Below are 20,995 nucleotides of genomic sequence, written 5' to 3'. Positions count from 1 at the left end.
TTTTTTAAAGCTTGGGAAATCTTTTTGTTTCCAAATCCGGCTTTACACTTCTTCGCAACAGTATCTCGGACCTGCCTGGTGAGTTCCTTGTTCTTCATGATGCTCTCTGCGCTTTTAACGGACCTCTGAGACTATCACAGTGCAGGTGCATTTATACGGAGACTTGATTGCACACAGGTGGATTGTATTTATCATCATTAGTCATTTAGGTCAACATTGGATCATTCAGAGATCCTCACTGAACTTCTGGAGAGAGTTTGCTGCACTGAAAGTAAAGGGGCTGAATAATTTTGCACGCACAATTTTTGTTAAATTTGTTAAAAAAGTTTGAAATATCCAATAAATGTCGTTCCACTTCATGATTGTGTCCCACTTGTTGTTGATTCTTCACAAAAAAATACAGTTTTATATCTTTATGTTTGAAGCCTGAAATGTGGCAAAAGGTCGCAAAGTTCAAGGGGGCTGAATACTTTCGCAAGGCACTGTATTTAGATATTTGTTTCCTCGTTTTAAAATAAGTCTATGGACAAGGGGTGACTGCAATCCACACTCATTGTGATTGACTAGCCAATTCCAATAAATGCTTATAAAGCATTTTGGGACCAAAAACCAATAAAAGTACATTTACGCCATTTTTAAAATTCCATGTCCAAATCATCTCCTAAATTGATTTTAACTCAATGACTTGTTTTTAAATTATTTTGCAACGATTTTGGCATGACATTTTGGTAAACATGAGAGGCTGACTTGAAAGTAGTGCTAACTGCTATTTGTTTGCATTGGCTAGTTGAATGAAACCAAATTGTGGATTGCAATCAGACTTCAAATCCACATATTGCTTTCAGGGCAAGGAAACAACTATCAAAAAATGTATTTCACTAAACTATCCCTTTAGGCTTCTGGAACTTGTTGATGGAATTTATAGGTTTAAATGAATTACTAGAATATTCCACCCTGAAGCCAGATAATTGTATAAAATTGTTAGTCAGTAAAATGATAATAAATGATGTGTGTAGTTTTAGTCATGATGTGTGCAGTTTTAGTCAGAATAAGGAGTAAAACCATATATCTGTACAATATGCGTTTATGGTATTTTAAACACAGACTGTCTGAGCAAATTCGGTGCCGACCTGACTAGAGATTTGGGAAAGAACAGGGAGTACGTCTCAAGGTCCCAAGGTCTCCCTAATCTTTGTCGGCTGGGTAGTGGGACAGTATGTGCGTAGGATACCTAATGTTTGTGTGTGAAAGTATGTGCGTAAGAAGCCAGTATAAAATTAATGGTTTTGTCCAACTAACCAGCGCTCTCATGAATAAACATTTTTGACTATTTTATCTGGGCCTCCGTCTGTTTCATTCGACCAGTATCTTACAAATTCTAGGTCGTAGACTGAGTAGTATAATTGAATTGGGTTATGAACATAATTCTCATAACAGAACTGTAGTAGTTGACATGCAGATTTATTTCCAGAGTTAAAATCACACTTTGCTGTACAAACTTAATACGACAATAACTTGTCAAAAGGCCAAATGTGATTGTGCAGTAGAATTTACACTGTTGCCTCCCGACTGATGCAGCGGTGTAAGGCACTGTATTACAGTGCTTGAGGCGTCACTGCAGTCTGATCACTACAGTTTGATCCCAGGCTGTGTTGCAGCCGGCCGCGACTGGCAGACCCATGAGGAGGCTCACAATCGGTCCAGCGTCATCTGGGTTAGGGGAGGGTTTGGCTGGCCGGATGTCCTTCGCACTCTAGCGACTTCTTGTGGCGGGCCGGGCGCATGCACGCTGACTTCGGTCGGCAGTTGTACAGTGATTCCTCCAACACATTGGTGCAGCTGGCTTCCGGGTTAAGCAAGCAGTGTGTCAAGAAGCAGTGTGTCTTGGCAGGGTTGAGTTTCGGAGGACGCATGGCTGTTGACCTTCGCCTCTCCCGTGTCCGTACGGGAGTTGCAACGATGGGACAAGACTGTAACTACCAATTGGATATCATGAAAAAGGGGTAAAAAGTAATAAAATAAATAAATATTTATATAAATATATATATATATATATATATGTATATATATATATATATATATATATATATATATGTATATACTGTGGGGAGAACAAGTATTTGATGCACTGCCGATCCATCCTCCCCTCAATACTGTGCAGTCGTCCTGTCCCCTTTGCAGAAAAGCATCCCCAACGAATGATGTTTCCACCTCCATGCTTCACAGTTGGGATGGTGTTCTTGGGGTTGTACTCATCCTTCTTCTTCCTTCTCATCATCCTTCTTCTTCCTCCAAACACAGCGAGTGTAGTTTAGACCAAAAAGCTATATTTTTGTCCTGAAGGCTGCTTGAATAAATATCATTATTTACTGTACATGAACTTTATTCCACTTTACAATACCACTTTTCAGGAGACCAACAGCTACTTATCTGAAATGGATGAGAATATATGGAAGCTTAAAGCCATCGGGAACAGCATTCATTAGACAGGTTGTGAGGCTATGGAGTAGAGGTTGACACGGGAACAGGACTCCCGCGGATCTTGTGGGTTCCGTGAGATTCTGGCAAGAATGGAGTGAGTTTCTAGAGTCAAGTTTTGGACGGGACAGGAACAACAGTCCACAGGAAAAAAGTTAAAATAAAATAAAATAAGAATTTGTTCTTAACTGACTTGCCTAGTAAAATAAAGGTTAAAAAAAATACCTAATAGTTATTGAGCAATGTGGAACAAAAAAGAGACATTTATTAATCAGGTTGATATCAGGTTGATATGGTTATAAGAGGATATATTATATTAACACAAACAAGTGAGAAGATTGAAACAGTTGAGCTTATCACATTGATGTTGTAAATGTTATATTGTTGCATCCAATATGCCATCAGTTAATGTAATATAGTTAGTCTTGACAGAATAATTGTTGGTGTTATACCTTGATTTTCTGAGATGCCTCAACCATAGGGTGGTTACAAATCCTTGGTGTTTATGTCTTCTGTGGTCAGCACTCTGCAGCACAACAATAATGATTGGCAACACCATCATGTTCTTTCCAGTCTGTTGCAGAAACGAAAGAGCAGCTTCACATCCTGTTGCTAAACCCTGTAATAGCAGCCTTGTCCGTAACAGAAACTGTCAGCACAATAAACAACATGACAAAATCAAAGTTTTTAAAAATAATGTCAAAATAAAACATAACAAAAAGTATGTTTGAATGACACTGAGGGGCAGTGGTTACAGATAATACAGGCATGCCTGAGGCTGATGCTATGCAGGTGTTTGTACACATGCAGTATACACACTCTCATTCAAATGCACACATACACGGACACACACACATGGAAATATTGCCATACAAAACTCAAACATATTCAGTTTGCCTTGCTATTATGATGTTTGTTGTCCTTGATGTTTTCTGTTTTCCTTCGTCTTTGTCTTTTTTCTCTTTTGTCCATATTGTTGGTTGTTGGTGCATTGAGGAAAGGTCTTGAGGGTGGGGAATGGAATTATTATTATTTTTTAAATTCTCGGTGGTGGGGTTGTGGGGGGGGGGGGTATTGGATGGTTAAGGGGTAGTTCTTGGAGAATTGTGGAGGGGGGGGGGTATTGGATGGTTAAGGGGTAGTTCTTGGAGAATTGTGGAGGGGGGGGGGTATTGGATGGTTAAGGGGTAGTTCTTGGAGAATTGTGGAGGGGGGGGGGGGGTATTGGATGGCTGGTGGGAGATCTGTTGACGTGTCCTAGGCTACCTGTGCACCACCAAGTCAGAACAGTAGGCTAAGTTCTGAGGGTGAAAGGTTTCGCTGATGGCCAGGTGTAGCGGTGGTGAGGATTCACTCCATGGTGCTGAAAAAGAAAGCTCTGCTGTTGGGACAGCTTAATGTAGGCCCTAACAGTTTGGGACAGCTTTATGTAGGCCCTAACAGTTTGGGACAGCTTTATGTAGGCCCTAACAGTTTGGGACAGCTTTATGTAGGCCCTAACAGTTTGGGACAGCTTTATGTAGGCCCTAACAGTTTGGGACAGCTTAATGTAGGCCCTAACAGTTTGGGACAGCTTAATGTAGGCCCTAACAGTTTGGGACAGCTTTATGTAGGCCCTAACAGTTTGGGACAGCTTTATGTAGGCCCTAACAGTTTGGGACAGCTTTATGTAGGCCCTAACAGTTTGGGACAGCTTAATGTAGGCCCTAACAGTTTGGGACAACTTAATGTAGGCCCTAACAGTTTGGGGGGAAACGTTTGTCACCATGTAGTGGCATGCATCTAAAAAAATAATAATAAGTTGAATTTGCCCCACTAAGATTTATATGCTAAAATCGCCATTGAACACAGCGATAATGATTGGCAACACCCTCATGTTCTCTACAGTCTCTTGCAGAAACTACACCTCAGAGCAACAAGCCTCACGTCCAATAGTTAAACACTAGCAGTAAAACAGTGGTAAAATAATAAAAAAACGCAGGGATGAGTGATAAAAGGCTGTTTGTTATGTAAGTCTGGCCTAGAGGTCCATCTTTATCATATCAATGTATCAATAGCCTGCAATGTACTGTGCCATGTGCACCATACATTTAGATGTGTTCATGTCAGAGTAAATAGATGTTTGCAACTTAACCTGTTTTATGTTGTTGCAGAGCATGAGAGGAGGGAGACCTCGAGGTCATCTACCACTACAGTGTGGCCCACTGTGTGGACTGTGGGGGGTGTTGTCATCACACAGAGTAAAAGAGAAGAACATGAGCTCCATCACCATCATCTTAGGCTGGGCTTCACAAACAGACAGAGAACTATTGATAATCATTAAAGTAGATAATGATCACAGTGAAGCAACCAATTATGGGAACACCAATGTTCAAACACCTTCAATTATAACCCGTGACGACCTTTTAGGTCAATTTCCTTAATTAATTCTGAATCAGTAAGTCACGATTAGCCATTGTACCCCCATGTATGGTCTAGACCCGCACTTCGATTTACAGACCAGAGTATACTACGACGCCAGCTAAACGCTATCTGAAGTGGAGTTAGCTTGGCCTGGAGCAGGTTAGAACTGTAGGATTCGTTGCCATAGAAATGTACCTGGCTAAAAGGTGAGCCAAGTTGAATTCAAAATTGACCAAAGTCATGTGCTTAAGTCCTCTATCCCACTTCGTAGTATAGCCCTCAGGCTGAAAAACTACAATACAAACTTTTGTTGTATAAGTCAAAGTGAACTACACTAATCAGACACATGGTTATCTGTTGAATCAATGGCTTTTCCCCCAATAACAATAACTTATTTCAACAGAAACGGACGGTTCTGAACGATCAGTTGAAGAACGATGTGATTATATAGCCCAGAGGGCGATTTAGTATGACACGCTGCATACGTTTTGAGATTCCAATGGTCACACCCATATCGAACAGGTCACATCCCGTCACACCCACTGAACAAGAGCAAACATACCAGTAAGACTGTTGAAGAATGGTGCAAACCGTTCTGCGCTCGACTGAACACCCAGCTGGCATAAAATAAACCACTTGTATATTTATTTATTTTAATTAACTAGGCAAGTCAGTTAAGAACAAATTATTTTCAATGACTGCCTAGGAACTGCCTTGTTCAGGGGGAGAACGACAGATTTCTACCATGTCAGCTCAGGGATTCGATCTTGAAATCTTTGTTACTAGTCCAACCACTAGGCTACCTGCCACCCGTATGTGAAGATAGTGCCCTCTGCTGGAGAAGTTTAAACTTTACTACACTAACGATGGGAAAATCTCAATGAGATATTCTCCCTTCCTCATGTCCTCTACTCGCCTCCTTTTGAAAAAGGTCAAAGACAATTGAGGATCGGAGGCGAGGAACTGTAGAAACAAGTGCGCTTGTATGAAATGACTGCTCCTACACTAGTGTCATCAGGGAAAGGACGTTTACAGAGGTGGAATCCAAAAATGTGTAAAGTGTTCAAAAGAAACACAGCTAGTTGTGCTAGACTTTTTATTTATAAAAGGACAAGTAGTGTACTGTTTTTAAATGTGTGCATGTGTTTCTTATATGGCGAAATATAGAAATGTGTCTTTAGCTAGTCAATAAACTTAGGCTGGCATATAGATTTAAAGAAGCCACAGAAATTGACAAACAGTTTGAGGTTGAAGTTTCTTCCTTTTTATTTTCAAAGCATGTACAAAATCAGTACACGGTGGTAAAAAGACAGGCTACACATCTTGAGCAAATCATTAGTACTAAAACAAAGCCTGAGCTCTGATTGGATAACAAAGGACATGACGATCAAGTAATCTGAACGACTGTTTGGGAACCTTAAAATGAAAACTGGAAAAACGTAATGAGACAAACAACTAGACTGTTCACTTCAGACAAATTATTTTTTAGGTACAAGCTCAATTGTATTTCCTTGATTCCTTTCATCCTCTCTTTTCGCCACCTCAAAGCACATTGGAGGAGAAGGAGCATTCCGATTTTGTCCTCCAATGCATTTTAAGGAAGAGACAGGATGCAAGAAATCATGGAAAATACATTCACCCTGGGTTGTTGGGGTGGGCGGGCAGGGGGATAGCGTTGTTCCTCTACCGTGAGGAGTTGGAACTGGAGCGGGAACGATGACGTCTGCGCCCCGGGGACCTGGAGCGTCGGCGCACCGGGGACCGTCTCCTTGGTGACCGAGACCTGCAGGTAAACAAAACATCACTTGTGTGTCAGTAAAGTACCTATATATTGCGTCATTTGAAGAAACTATCAACAGGTCAACATATTACACCACAAGGTGCTAGAGAGGCACTAGGAGTAGAGAATTAAACACACAGTAATGTTCTCAGGACAGTAGGTCAGATTGGGGGATTCAAATTACAGTTGAAATTGGTGATTGAACCAAGTATTTGTTACCAGTATTGTACTATAAATCCAGGACGTCCAGGTCACCATAACATGGGCTAGAGCCATCAGACCCACCAGGGCCATCAGACAGGGCCACCAGGGCTCGGGCCATCAGACCCACCAGGGCCATCAGACCCACCAGGGCCACCAGGGCTCGGGCCATCAGACCAGGGCCAACACTGACCTTCTCCTCATGCGAGGTGGGGTGCGGCGCCACATGGGGGGAGGTGGGGGCATTCTGCGTGGGGGTGACTGTCTACGAGGGGGAGGGCGTATCCTTGGAGCCAACACGGCAGAGGTGGTGATCTCCTGACCATCAATCTGACCTGGGAACAACAGAAAGACAGAAATATGCACAAACCTCAACGTCATACTAGAAACATCTCTGTTAAAATGTATATAAACTCCAGGACATTGAGATTTCAGACTGACACAAAGCAGTACAAGGGGTTAGCCAGCAGTGCAAGGGGTTAGCCAGCAGTGCAAGGGGTTAGCCAGCAGTGCAAGGGGTTAGCCAGCAGTGCAAGGGGTTAGCCAGCAGTGCAAGGGGTTAGCCAGCAGTGCAAGGGGTTAGCCAGCAGTGCAAGGGGTTAGCCAGCAGTGCAAGGGGTTAGCCAGCAGTGCAAGGGGTTAGCCAGCAGTGCAAGGGGTTAGCCAGCAGTGCAAGGGGTTAGCCAGCAGTGCAAGGGGTTAGCCAGCAGTGCAAGGGGTTAGCCAGCAGTGCAAGGGGTTAGCCAGCAGTGCAAGGGGTTAGCCAGTGCAAGGGGTTAGCCAGCAGTGCAAGGGGTTAGCCAGCAGTGCAAGGGGTTAGCCAGCAGTGCAAGGGGTTAGCCAGCAGTACAAGGGGTTAGCCAGCAGTACAAGGGGTTAGCCAGCAGTACAAGGGGTTAGCCAGCAGTACAAGGGGCTAGGCTCTGCACTGAGATGATACATTGGGGACGTAGCGTTCGCATGAAACAACGCCGTCATTGTAGGTTTTTAGCTGCTCCACCGGAAGATGGCATCACAGACGAAGCACAAACCACTTTCAGCGTTTACCCTTCGTGAGTCATGCATCGACTGGGAGAAAATTAAAAAGCCTCTCACAGCCAATCTCCAGTCACGTGCTGTTCGTGCAACCAGTGTAACAGCCAGGTTTAATTGGCTACAATGGGAATGTATTACTTGTAGCTCAAAAAAGTATGTACCAGGTATGTTATTGTTACAGTCTACAAGATTGTGTTCAGTAGGCACAAAACGACCGGAAACCAAGAGGAACCATCTGAACATGTCCAATAAGAATTGCTCATTTTCATTTGCAAAACATTCTACTACGCTGTGGCCTAATGAACATTCCCAAGATGCCCTCGTACCACCATCCATGTGTTTCAGGGCCTTCTGGGCCTCCTCTGGAGTCTCGAACTCCACATAGGCGTAGCCCCGGGACAGGTTTGGGTGGAGCCTCTCCACTGGCATGTCAATCATCTTGATCTTGCCGTAGGTGGCAAAGATCTCCTGGATGTGGTCCTGTTCAACAGAAGATAAAAATGGACTTCCAACATGTATCTCTGATGGCATGGCCTCGACATACAACTCATTCAAAGAGAATAAGTACACTTTTACTTTAAGGCTCAATATGTAGAAATCACTCCGCTATACATAGTTGCTAAAATACTAAAATGATCAACTAATTTCAGTTTGTGACAAAACAAGCAATGGAGGCTATAGTGTAGAGAATCATTGTACCATCTAAACCGCTGTGAAATATATTTTACATATCCCAAAATATCAATATATAAAGTTTTAGAACACCTACTCATTCATGGCTTCTTATTTATTTTTACTATTTGACATTGTAGAATAATAGTGAATACATCAAAACTATGAAATAACATATGGAATCATGTAGTAAGCAAAAAAAAGTAAAATATATATATATATATATATTTGAGATTCTTCAAACAGCCACCCTTTGCCTTGATGACAGCTTTGCACACCCATGGCATTCTCTCAACCAGCTTCATGAAGTAGTCAACTGGAATGCACTTCAATTAACAGGTGTGCCTTGTTAAAAGTTAATTTGCAGAATTTCTTTCCTTCTTAATGTGTTTGAGCCAATCAGTTGTGTTGTGACAAGGTAGGGGGATATACAGAAGATATCTATTTGGTAAAAGACCAAGTCCATATTATGTCAAGAACAGCTCATAAAAGCAAAGAGAAACAACAGTCCATCATTATGTTAAGACATGATGGTCAGTCAATACGGAACATTTCAAGAACTTTGAACGTTTCTTCAAGTGCAGTCGTAAAAACCATCAAGCTCTATGATGAAACTGGCTCTCATGAGAACCGCCCAAGGAAAGGAAGACCCAGAGTTACCTCTGCTGCAGAGGATAAGTTCATTAGAGTTAACTGCACTTCAGGTTGCAGCCCAAATAACTGCTTCACAGAGTTCAAGTAACAGACATCTCGACATCAACTGTTCAGAGGAGACTGTGTGAATCAGGCCTTCATGGTCTAAATTGCTGCAAAGAACTAAAGGACACCAATAAGAAGATACTTACTTGGGCCAAGAAACACGAGCAATGGACATTAAAACCGATGGAAATCTGTCTTTTGGTCTGGAGTCCAAATTTGAGAATTTTGGTTCCAACCGCCGTGTCTTTGTGAGATGCGGTGTGGGTGAACGGATGATCTCTGCATGTGTATTTCCCACCGTGAAGTATGGAGGAGGTGGTGTGATGGTGCTTTGCTGGTGACACTGTCAGTGATTTATTTATAATTCAAGGCACACTTAACCAGCATGGCTACCACAGCATTCTGCAGTGATATGCCATGCCATCTGGTTTGGACTTAGTGATACTATCATTCATTTTTCAACAGGATAATGACCCAACACACCTCCAGGCTGTGTAAGGGCTATTTTACCAAGGAGAGTGGAGTGCTGCATCAGATGACCTGGCCTCCACAATCACACGACCTCAAAAAAGTTGAAATGGTTTAGGATGAGCCCGACCGCAGAGTGAAGGAAAAGCAGCCAACAAGTGCTCAGCATATGTGGGAACTCCTTCAAGACTGTTGGAAAAGCATTCCAGGTGAAACTGGTTGAGAGAACGCCAAGCGTATGCAAAGCTGTCATCAAGGTAAAGGGTGGCTATTTGAAGAATCTCAAATATATTTAGATTTTTTAAACACTTTTGTTACTACATGATTCCAAATGTGTTATTTCATTGTTTGTCGTCACTATTATTCTACAATGTAGAAACCTGTAAAAATAAAGAACACATGCATTAGTAGGTGTTCTAAACTTTTTGACCGGTAATGTGCGTGTGCATATATCTTTATTTATCCACTGTACAACAATAATATGTATTTTTACAGCCACAGTACCTAACCCCCTAATGTTCCTGGCTTATTTTGTAAAAGAACATGTTGTAAGCCTAACATACAATTGGTGCTTCAGAATTCACTCTAGGCCAGTTACTCTGTTAACTCCAGAACTGCCTTCTCCCAGATATCTTCAAAGAGTTCATAATTCAATACAATAATATTGACAATTCCAAGCACCCTGCAAAATTGTGAGATCATGAGAGGATACACAACTGCTACTAACCGCTAACACTGTGCTGCTCTCAGCCTGTTATTTATTTTTATTATTTACCTTTATTTAACTAGGCAAGTCAGTGAAGAACAAATTCTTATTTTCAATGACGGCCCAGGAACAGTGGGTTAACTGCCTGTTCAGGGGCAGAACGACAGGTTTGTACCTTGTCAGCTCTGGGATTTGAACTTGCAACCTTTCGGTTACTAGTCCAACGCTCTAAACACTAGGCTACCCTGCCGCCCCATGTCAATAGCCGTGTCGTGTAGTCCTTCACCTTGGTCACATTTCTGGTCAGTCTTCCTAAGTGAACTTTGGTGGGCTTGGGGCTCGGGCTCCTTCTCCTTCGCTCCTTGTCATCTCCCTTCTTCTGTGTTTTGGACCTGTAGCACAATGGACAGTCATTACAAAACCATGAGAGTTTACTAAGTGAAAAGACACTATTTAAAGCAGGACAAAACTTGTAGTTTTTCCCACAACTGAACCATTTTGATCATGATAAAATGGCATTCTCAACCAGACCTAGGGTTCAAATAGTATTTGACATATTTCAACTACGTTCAGTGTGTGCCACTGGTTCCATTGTCCTAGACGAAGATAAAATATTTGTAGGTTTTGAAATACTATGTGAACCCAGGGAATTTCCCGATGAGCAGACACTGTTTAGGACCACAATCACAATGTATCAGCTAGTACTCACGCGGAGCGGGAGCGGCGACGGTTGTCGTGGCGGCGGCGGCCGGGGTCGGGTGACCCAGAGGAACTAGATGAGCTGGAGGAGCTGGACCGGGAAGACCCAGAGCGGCTGGTGCCAGAGGAACTAGAGCCGCTGGAGGAACCAGAGCTGGAGCCAGAGCTGCTGCTGGAGCTGGGTAGTAAGATATACATACACAAACAGGCCAGCAACAAGGGTTGTGTTCATTAGGCACACAATCGAAGGAAACTGAGCAAAACAGGGAAGTACCATCTGAAATTCGTGTCCAATTAACCTCTTGGCCCACTTTGGAACATAGGGCATTCCAGCTTGGCTTCGCGTGAAAAGACCTAGCTAGTGTGTCCTAAAGCACTGTTTGAGGTAGTTAAAGACTGTACAGAGTCTGAAAGAGCAATGTGGGGGGGCATCTCACCTGCTGCTGCTCCCAGTGGATGCACTGCGTCGTTTGTGGCCCTTCTCCCTGCCTCTCTCCTTGTCCCCCCCTTCCTTAGTGGCAGTCTTCTCTTTTCCCCTGTCCTTTGACTTTTCCTCCTCCTTACGCTTTGTGGGTGACGGTGCCCTAAGTAAGTGAAAAAAAATATGTAAATTAAGAACAGCATTATTATTAAGTTCCTTATCTTCAAACTCTATCTAACTGTTTATATATTGCGTTTATGCGACCGCCATTGCCTTCCTCCATTCATAGAACAAGCAAGGCCAGAAACGATAGCTAATTAGCAACGTTGTGCCCTGCTCTGTTTATGTAGCTCAAGCATTAAAATGTATCTAATGTAATGCCAAAATGGTCAACATTGAGAAGATCATAACATGGAATAGAAATAGTTATATAAACCCAGAATACGTACATTTCGTTCGAGTCGGATGCAGGCTCCACCACTCGTTCCGCTGTGCTAAATCTGACGCGTAATGATGACGTATTCGCCTAAATGACGTTTTCCACTTTTTCACTTTGGTCAACATTCATATGAAAATCTTTAGCTAGCTATCAACCCTCGACCACTGGTTCTACCAGTAAGGTTAGCTAATAGTCACTTGTTAAAAATGTATGTTTTCCCCTAACGATTTAGCTTGCACTCTAAAGGAAACGATATGGGTCATTTTCAAATGAGCTGAAAACGTGCAGAATCGTATTGAGGTGAGTTGGCACCACGATCAAATATTCTTAGCTAGAACTAACTCACGTTAGTTATCTATTTAGATCAAATTATTTCCTTTTTTCAGCGTTAAGGTAGGACCGTTAGGCTATGTGTTCACATTGTGGGACAGGTTTGATGCTATCTAGCTAAAATATTTACTTGCTAGACAATGGACAGTAAACTGTCCCAACGTTGATGCTAGACTGCTGGTACCGGTGGAGTAATGAAGGTAGACTACGCTACGGCTTCAAAGCTTAGTTCAGGTGGAAGTCTGGCAGAGGTTAGGATACACTGCCAGCCATGTTGTTCAATTGGCTTATGTATTATGTTTATTTAGTTTACTAAATCTAGCTAATAATTGATGTATTTTGCCAAAAATAATCAGTCAATTTTGCCTGGAGTCCTGTCCTTCACAAGTTAAATTGTTTTTAATGTCAGTCTAGCTATCAATGTGAGGTTTCATGTGAATAAGATTATGTGATAGAATTGGTGCCATCTGTGTGATTTCTGATCAGTTTAACTACACTAGCTTAATGTATTTATGTTTGAAAGTCTAATTCCAAATGCCCTATTTACTACAGTTAGTAGTGAATTCTGTCTTTCAACAGATAGCAGTAGTCTAAGTCCCGATTGGAGAAGGGCTCTTCCAGTGGAGCAGCCTGGAGTGAGTGACCAACCATGGGCCGTCTGGACGATGCTGCCAAGCGCAAGGTGGTGGAGCTGCGGCAGGCGGGTCTGAGCTTCCGCAAGATCAAGGCGGTGCTGGAGCTGGAGAACATCCGGGTGTCTGCCCAGGCCATTTACCTGTACCTCAAGGAGTTCCAGAGGAAGAAGGTTCAGAGGGGTGGTGAAAGTGCTGCAGCCCCAGACCCACAGACCACACCTGGGGTTGGAGCAGGGAGGGGAGATGGTGGAAGCCGGGAGGGCTGGAACGACCAGCAAATACGGAATCTACTGAGGGAGGCGTCACGCCACGCAGGCTATGTTGCAGCGTCAGAGTTCGCCAAGCAGTGTCCTGGCTCCAATCCTCCTGAGGTCAGGGGCCAGGGGCCGTCTGGGACAGGAAGCGAAGGCGCCAGCAGAGGACAGAGCAACAGGACAGAGAAACCGGAGGAAGGGAACAAGAAGGAGGATGAGGATAAGGACATCCAGATTGTCAGTGTCACGTCATTGGCTCAGAACTCTCAACAGAGGGGTCTTCCACCCGCAGGAGCAGCGGCTGTGACTGTGACAGGCGCCTACATGCGTAAGAGAGCCACGCCCTCGCCAGCTACTAACCCCATACTGGCAGCACGCAAAAGGCTTCTGGATAAGGCTTTGTCTCATAGAGCAAAGGTAGGCACGTCTCATAGTTGTGTGATTCACTAAGACCAAAAAGGGTGCAGAGACATCAAGTTTCAGTAGATATATACAGAAAGGGTTGGTAACTGGCGACCGGTGGGCCAAATTGAGGCCGCAAGCAATTGTATTTGGCCTACAGTTTTTATATTAAAAAAATATAAATTTCAGAAAAATAAGAAAATTTGCTTCCAAATATTCAGACCAATAAATAGAGATGTGATAGTGTCTCAATGTAATGGAGGTATGTCATTATTCTGTTATTGTCAAATACAATATCAGTTTGGGATTACTTCAGGTAATTTTGCAGTGTACAAATGGATATTATTAGGCCTATGTTCCTGTACTGAGTACAGCACATTGAGTTAATGGACGAGCCTCGGCATTTATGCGCTCTGCCCAATTAGCCTGGGGATAGCTCCGGAAGCCCTTATACTCCAAAGTGTGATCAATGAGTTGGCCAGCTAGCTTTGATAAACCAGATCTGACTTTCTGGTTCATTAAGACATCTAAATGTACATGTTTTTGTTTGTCAATTAGACCATGCCCATTTCAAGCTTATCTGTCTAAAAAATACGTTATTTCAAGTTGCTGACTAAGTCATTAATCCTGCTTTGTAGTATACCGCTCAGGCTTCTCACGTTCTGTTTGAAAGCCTGGGGAAGATCTCGTAAGAGAAGATGATAAATAAAAGGGCTGTAGTATGGTGGAGACTACATGCTTGTGTAAATCTTTCAGAACAGTGTCATTTACATAAAAATCCAGAACCTGTTTTGCTAACATTCCACTCCTTGTACACTTCTTATTTTGCATGTCAATGATTGGCAAGGAGTAGAAGTGTAGCAGAAACAGACTGGTAACCAGGCTCTAATTTACAATCCAATGATTGGCAAGGAGTAGAAGTGTAGCAGAAACAGACTGGTAACCAGGCTCTAATTTACAATCCTTTTGAAATGTTTCAGTAAAAGAAATTGCATTTGTTGTACATGTTCAGGTAGTACCCCCACACGGTACACTCCGTTTCAAAATGTTTCCACTATCTGAACAACCCTGGGTTGAAACAAATGATCGCATGAGAGGTGTTATTACTGTGGTGATCATGTAATGTCTAGACTTTGATTGGATCTTTATTTTTCCCCAGATAAGAGACTCTTCTTATCAGTCCTACCAGCAAGTAGCAGCTCTGCTGAGAAGAGAACAGTCTAATGCTTCTGGTTCTGATGTACAGAGACCTGTGGCAGCAGATCAACCACAGTCCTATGACCCAGTCACTCAGAGGCTTACTCAAGTGGTGAGTACAAGGCAAAGGAAACTCACCATAATATACACCCTTATTATAAATAGTGCCGATTCAATGTCACGAACTGGCTCGAAGTTCCTAACAAAAAGGGAGACAACGTGGAGATAAGGAATAACAAAATATATTTATTAATTGAACTAAATACAATTAACAATGGTGTGTGTAGTCGGTAGTGTGAGTGGTTGCGTGCATAAGTGTGATGAGGTGTGTTGAAAGGTGCCAAAGCAAACAAAACCGCCACAACCAAAGTCTAACTGTCTGCATGGAGAGAGTCTCAATGAATGGGGAAGAGGCGTATTTATCCAGGGACACACCCGAGCCCAGGTGTGTCCCATTTCGCTGACGACCCTCCCGGCTCCCACCGACATCCTATTAAGGAAAACAAGAGCAAAGAATTTGGCAGACAGAGTGGGAGGGTGGTTGTCACCCCCATAAAACCGGGGACCAACAAGGACGGTTAGAATCAGGCCAACTCCTAGCATCAGCAACACGTTCAAACAACGAAAATAACTACGTTCCCAACAATATCAAATGTGTCCGGGGCACGACCAAAAGAGGAGCAACCCCTAGGTAAATCTGGGTCAACTTCCCAGAGCAAACTCTCCTGAGAGCTTTCCGCCCCTAACCAGCTCAAGCCGCTCTTGTTGCAGCTTTATTTTTGCACGCTCCAAATCCTGTTTAAATTGCAACTCCTTTTCATACTTTAGCTGTAACAGAAGCAGTTCTTTCTGCTGTTCAAAAAGAATACTAGGGCTAACAGATGGTGCCGCCATCGTAACAAAATGGGGAGATGGCGAGTCCTCGGCAGAAGCTGCCCCAGTGGTAACTTCAAGAATACCACTCCAGAGTGGCCTTCAATATCAACCTAAGAATTTGACATTTATCACCAATTTCAACCTTCTAGTGTTAAGCAATCTTCAACAGCTGTTCCTTAGGACATAATTCTAACAGTTCCTCTGATGGAAAGCGAATGAACGTGTCTACGTAAGATGCCATAGTCACAAGTAAATACAAAAAAAAGAATCTCGCTCTTCCCCTCAGCTGAGAACAAGATAAATGAATCACACTGGGCACCACAGAAGAGAGATGATATATGGAGCTTCCCCAAAACCTACAATAACTCAACCCTAGTCTTCGTGCGGATTTGAGGTGGGTAATTACACACTGTAGCTGTCAAGGGAAAAAAGAAAAGACACCCAGCACGCTGGCAGATTTCCTCAAGCCACAGATGTGCCCCGAGACAACTGCTCAGTCCACGGACACCAAACAAAATAACCATGCCCAACATAGTGAAACACGTCACTAAGCTTAACGGAGGGAAAAGAAAAGCTATAGCTCTGGGTAGCAAGTTTCACTACCCTACCCAAATCTCCCACTGAGGTACACAGCCGATTGTGCTCACCTCAGACCGATGTCCCAACAGCATGTAGAGCAAGATTCTCCAGCCTGGGCAGGGGCCTGGAAACTAACCAATGTACTCTCTCCAACGCAGCAAACTATCCACCGCAGTGGCAAGTTTACCAAACAAAAAAGGCAACCAACACTGGGCACCAAACATTACAACTCAAAAGCTGTAACAAAAGATGCAAACAAAGTACCAACGGAGTTCACAAACCTTAACGCCACTTTCTCACAACACCCATACTAGTAAGCCCAATGACACGAGTGTTAGTCCTTCATAATGCAGCAAAGTGCTATACGCCAAAATGTCTAGGAACCAACCTTCAGATCCCAGACGAGCCCCCACTTGTCACGAACCAGCTCGAAGTTAACAGAAAAGGGAGACAACATGGAGATAAGGAATAACAAAATATATTTATTAACAGACGTAAACTAAATACAGTTAACAATTGTGTGTGTAAGTGATTGATTGGACGCATAAATATGATGAGGGTTGTTGAAAGGTGCCAAATAAAACTGGCACAATCAAAATCTAACTGTCTGTATGGAGAGAGTCTCAATGAAAGGGGAAGAGATGTATTTATCCCGGGACACACCCGAGCCCAGGTGTGTCCCATTTCGCTGACAACCCTCCTGGCTCCGCCCACCGACATCCTATTAAGGAAAACAAGAGCAAAGCGAGAGAATTTGGCAGACAGCGTGGGAGGGTAGTCACAATCACCTATTTATCTTTAAGTTGTCTTTTGAAATGAACAGCATTACAAAAGTTTAACAGTGGTACATCTTTCAATCTAACAAAAGGTTGAGCAAACACTCGCTTCGATCGGTTTACCTCAGGCAACGCAGTTCCACCCAACACGTGGCATGCCCTGAGTGTTTGTTCATCCTTTTGTTGGATTTCTGTTCATTTCTTGGAAAGACTATGACAGTTAGTGTTTTGTTACAGTATATCAGTAGGGAAGGTCAGGGACAGTAGTAACACATTTTGAAGTTGTTTTAAACATCTTTATTGAACACTGTTTGATTGAAAGATTTCAGAATTTCACATGAACAACTTACATTTTGTCTGCCAACTACAGGTAGGCTACAGTTACATGTATACTTTTCACAATTCTGGCTTAGACCCAAGGTCTGAACGTTACCCCAATAGCAGGGACAGTTGTAACACTGTCTTTAATGGTAAACCATTAAGGGTAATTCAACAATGATATGATTTAAAACAGATATGGATGAAAATACACAAAATTGACAAAAAAAATAGTTATCTTTTAGGCTTGTCATATTGACCAGAAACTGAATAGCTGACTATATATAAAACTAAATTTAGTATTAGCGTTCAAAAAATATATATATTGTTTTTTCCTTTTTTTTCAAAGGTTTTTATCATAGTTGCATTGCCAAAGTTGATGTAAAGAAGTGAAATTTGATATGTTCATGTGTCTAAAAGCTCTATAATTTTAGGTAAAGGGGTAAGTTATAACAATGAGTTACAACAACTAACCCCAGTCATGGGAGTCTTGTGAAAAAATACAATTATTGTCATCAACTATATCAATCAAAAGGCCTTATCTTACTGATAAAATATGTGTCGATACATAGAGAATGTTCCAAAGGTCAATAGTAAAAATAGAGAGGCAGCAAAAATATATTTTAAAACATGGCCTCAAAACAAATCTGTCAATGAAACCAAAGATTGATGGATACATTTGTTTTTAAATTAAACTTCATAGTTATGTAAAGACTAACCAATCATTGGCACATGGAACAGCTTTCTAAGTAGGTTTTAATTTGATGTATTTGTCCTGTTACAACTGACCCATGTTACAATGGACTTGTACTCTGCAGAGGAATTTGGATGGCCAGCAAGGAGGCAGTGTTCCCAGACAGATGTTCCAGCAGAGAGTCGGTGGCCAAGCTGTCCGCTCCCCACACCCTGCTCCTCCCCGTGTGGGCATCCGGCTCCCCAACCCTCCACCACCACCACCCACCTCCCAGGGTAGTAGCCCTGTCATCCGCCTCCAAAGCCCTGGGAGCCAGGGCAGCCAGGGCCTTCTCAGGAGAGACAGGAACCCCAGCCCTCAGCAGGCAGCTCACCAGGAGGCTGGAGGGAGATGCGGGGGAGGGGGTGGTGGAGGTGGGGGTCTCCAGGAGCAGGTCCAGACCCTGGGCTCTGAGATCCACAGCCTGAGCCTGGCGGTGCGCATGCTGGTGGAGCAGCAGTACCGGCTGGAGAGGGAGCAGGTCCAGCAGACCCAGGTCCAGAAGCAGATTCTCAGCACCCTGCAGACCCTGGCCTCAAGACTGGAGGCACCGTGTACCGGCCTCCACCAGCAGCGACAGCATCCCAAAACTCCCCCACCCCCGGTCTTACCTGCCTTAGGCTCTGCCTCCTACAGCCAGGACACATTCCCCTTCAGCCAAGGAGGGTATGCTCAGTGCAGCCTGGCCCAGCCCAGCTACAACGGGATGGACAGCTCCAGTCTGGAGACCATAGAGACCTTCAAACTGTCCGGACAGAGCCCCCATGGCATCAACGGCTTCCAGAAGGGCAGCAGCAGTAGTACCACCGATAGCCTCCTGCTCACACACACCCCTACATACACGCTGGCGCACACACAGCCTTACTCGTCAGCCTACACACAGCAGCCACACACTCAAACACACATGCCCTCATGCACACAGTCTTACGCCACCACATACACACAGTCCTATAGAGGAACAGACAGTACAGACTGTCCCAGCACCAGCACAGAGGGAGCTCTCCAGGACTGCATAGCCCCCACCCAGGCCTCTGTTGACCTGGACTCAGACATCACAGTCTCCCCACAGGAAACCCAGCTCAACATCATTAAAGTGGAAGCACTCTAACATGCTGACCAGACCGTGCGTGCGCCATCGTGGGCATGCTGATTTTGTCCACCCACACCAGACGCAATCAGGGCACGCAGGTTGAAATATCAAAACGAACTCTGAACCAACTATATTCATTTGGGGATAGGTCGAAAAGCATTAAACATTTATGTCAATTTTGTTAGCTAGCTTGCTATTGCTAGCTAATTTGTCCTGGGATATAAACGCAAGCGGTGTGGTCAGCATGTAAGGCTTCAGTTCACTCGTATCCAGACTTATAGGGACAGTTTTCTAGACACAGATTAAGCCTAGTCCGAGATTTAAAAGCATGTTCAATGTATAATGGACATTCTGGAAACGGTGCTTTAGTCCAGAACTATGCTTAAATTGGTGTCTGGGAAACCAACCACATATAGGGTTCAGTTCCATAGTTTAAATCCAAAGTTGCTTCTGCTCTGTTCACATTTGTACATTTAATTATCCACTACCTCTCCTTTAGCCAAATGCTTCAGTACATGTTATGTCTTGGGTTTTTAAGGGATTTCTTGTGTTTTTGAAGTATGTGTCATTATTTTTAGAACCGTGAATATCCCCATAGAAATGAATACCACTTCATTGTCCATTCTGAAAGGAACATTTGTCCACGAGACTATCTACCATTTTTACACGAAACAGTTATTATCAAATCACAAAGAGCAATACAGAAGAAGCATGTCTTATCGTTTTAATAATGCATTTGGATTATGTTGCCATCAGTCTTTACAGAGCATAAAAGCGAGTAAATGAGTCGAGCTGTCATTTACTTTATGAAATTATAGCCCGATGTGCTCACATTGGTGTGTCCGGTTTACAGTGCGCAGCGTGGGGGGGAAGTGACAGACATGCCACAGTCCAGGCTAGGCTTCTCAAATGTTGCAGTCTGGCTTCGGGTTTTTAAAGCTTGACAATGATTAACTAAAAAACTAAACCTTCAACAAAACACAACATGAAGGAGTTACATGTAGGCCTATTACAGCAACATTTGAGCAGTAACCTGGCTACTCAACTACAATACACAGTATTTTGAGTGCTGCAGTCAACTGCACCGGTGATCCATGCAGTGCAAAAAAAAGGAATAACATCTTTTAAGTTTAAATGTTACAACAATCCAAAGCTAAGTTGTCATTTGGAGTTAATACTTTTTGATATTGGTTGCAGCATATTGTGCACATCTCTGCAATCATAGTACCACGGCTAGAATAATATTATTTATCTCTGGTTTTAATATGTTAAATTGCGACAGCATCCTATGTACATAAGTGGACATTATAAAAGGCCATATTTCAGTTTGGGTTGCAGATGCACGAAGAAAACAAAAAACAAATGGGCTATGTCTGGTCCGTGATTTCATTGGAGGAGTGGGTGAGTGACCGGCTTTCCCCCCTCATATTGTTTTCCGTTGGCTACAGCTAGAGATGCTGCAGCTGTTATTTGGTTAGCTAGCTATGCTGAACTTGAACGACTGTTATCCACAGTTAGCATATCTCTTAGTTGTCAAATGTATTTGGCATCGATCAAAAGGGTGGGCAGGCCAGTTCCCATTCCGTTGTCAAAACGTGGGTAGGGACATGCTTGGATTGACAGGTAAACTGCAGAAGGACAAGCAGGCTACTATTCCCCAACTTTTATCAGGGCAATTTTGACGGCCAACTAGCTGAAAAAGTTAGATAAACGCTCTCAAATGTTCCCTCATTAGATTTTAGCTCATCTCACTATGGCTAGCATTAGTTGTTGATGTGCATAGGTAATTGAGGGAGAGTGAAAA

General features: G+C 43.2%; 2 protein-coding genes across 3 annotated transcripts; one reads left to right on the top strand and one right to left on the bottom strand.

Moving 5' to 3' along the window:
• Positions 1 to 6,122: 6,122 nt before the first annotated feature.
• On the bottom strand, positions 6,123 to 12,076 carry LOC139365151 (RNA-binding protein with serine-rich domain 1-like). The gene is made up of 7 exons (XM_071102584.1): positions 12,012 to 12,076; positions 11,579 to 11,725; positions 11,152 to 11,319; positions 10,729 to 10,834; positions 8,224 to 8,377; positions 7,056 to 7,197; positions 6,123 to 6,664 (listed from the first exon to the last, which is right to left on the bottom strand). Coding segments are annotated over exons 1-7 (819 nt in total). The 5' UTR covers positions 12,014 to 12,076; the 3' UTR covers positions 6,123 to 6,564.
• A 21-nt stretch (positions 12,077 to 12,097) lies between these two features.
• On the top strand, positions 12,098 to 19,978 carry LOC139365150 (uncharacterized). 2 transcript variants are annotated; one of them, XM_071102582.1, is made up of 4 exons: positions 12,098 to 12,301; positions 12,884 to 13,637; positions 14,782 to 14,931; positions 18,187 to 19,978. In XM_071102582.1, exons 2-4 carry the CDS (start codon positions 12,981 to 12,983, stop codon positions 19,207 to 19,209), a joined length of 1,830 nt encoding a protein of 609 aa, XP_070958683.1. In that variant the 5' UTR covers positions 12,098 to 12,301; positions 12,884 to 12,980; the 3' UTR covers positions 19,210 to 19,978. The 2 variants fall into 2 exon arrangements, with proteins under 2 accessions (XP_070958683.1, XP_070958684.1); XM_071102583.1 differs by having other exon boundaries at positions 12,114 to 12,301; positions 12,911 to 13,637; positions 18,187 to 19,977.
• The last annotated feature ends 1,017 nt before the right edge of the window (positions 19,979 to 20,995 follow it).

Source organism: Oncorhynchus clarkii, chromosome 13, assembly GCF_045791955.1.
Source record: "Oncorhynchus clarkii lewisi isolate Uvic-CL-2024 chromosome 13, UVic_Ocla_1.0, whole genome shotgun sequence".
NCBI classification, from domain to species: domain Eukaryota; kingdom Metazoa; phylum Chordata; class Actinopteri; order Salmoniformes; family Salmonidae; genus Oncorhynchus; species Oncorhynchus clarkii.
This window is presented reverse-complemented; position numbering and strand designations above follow the sequence as displayed.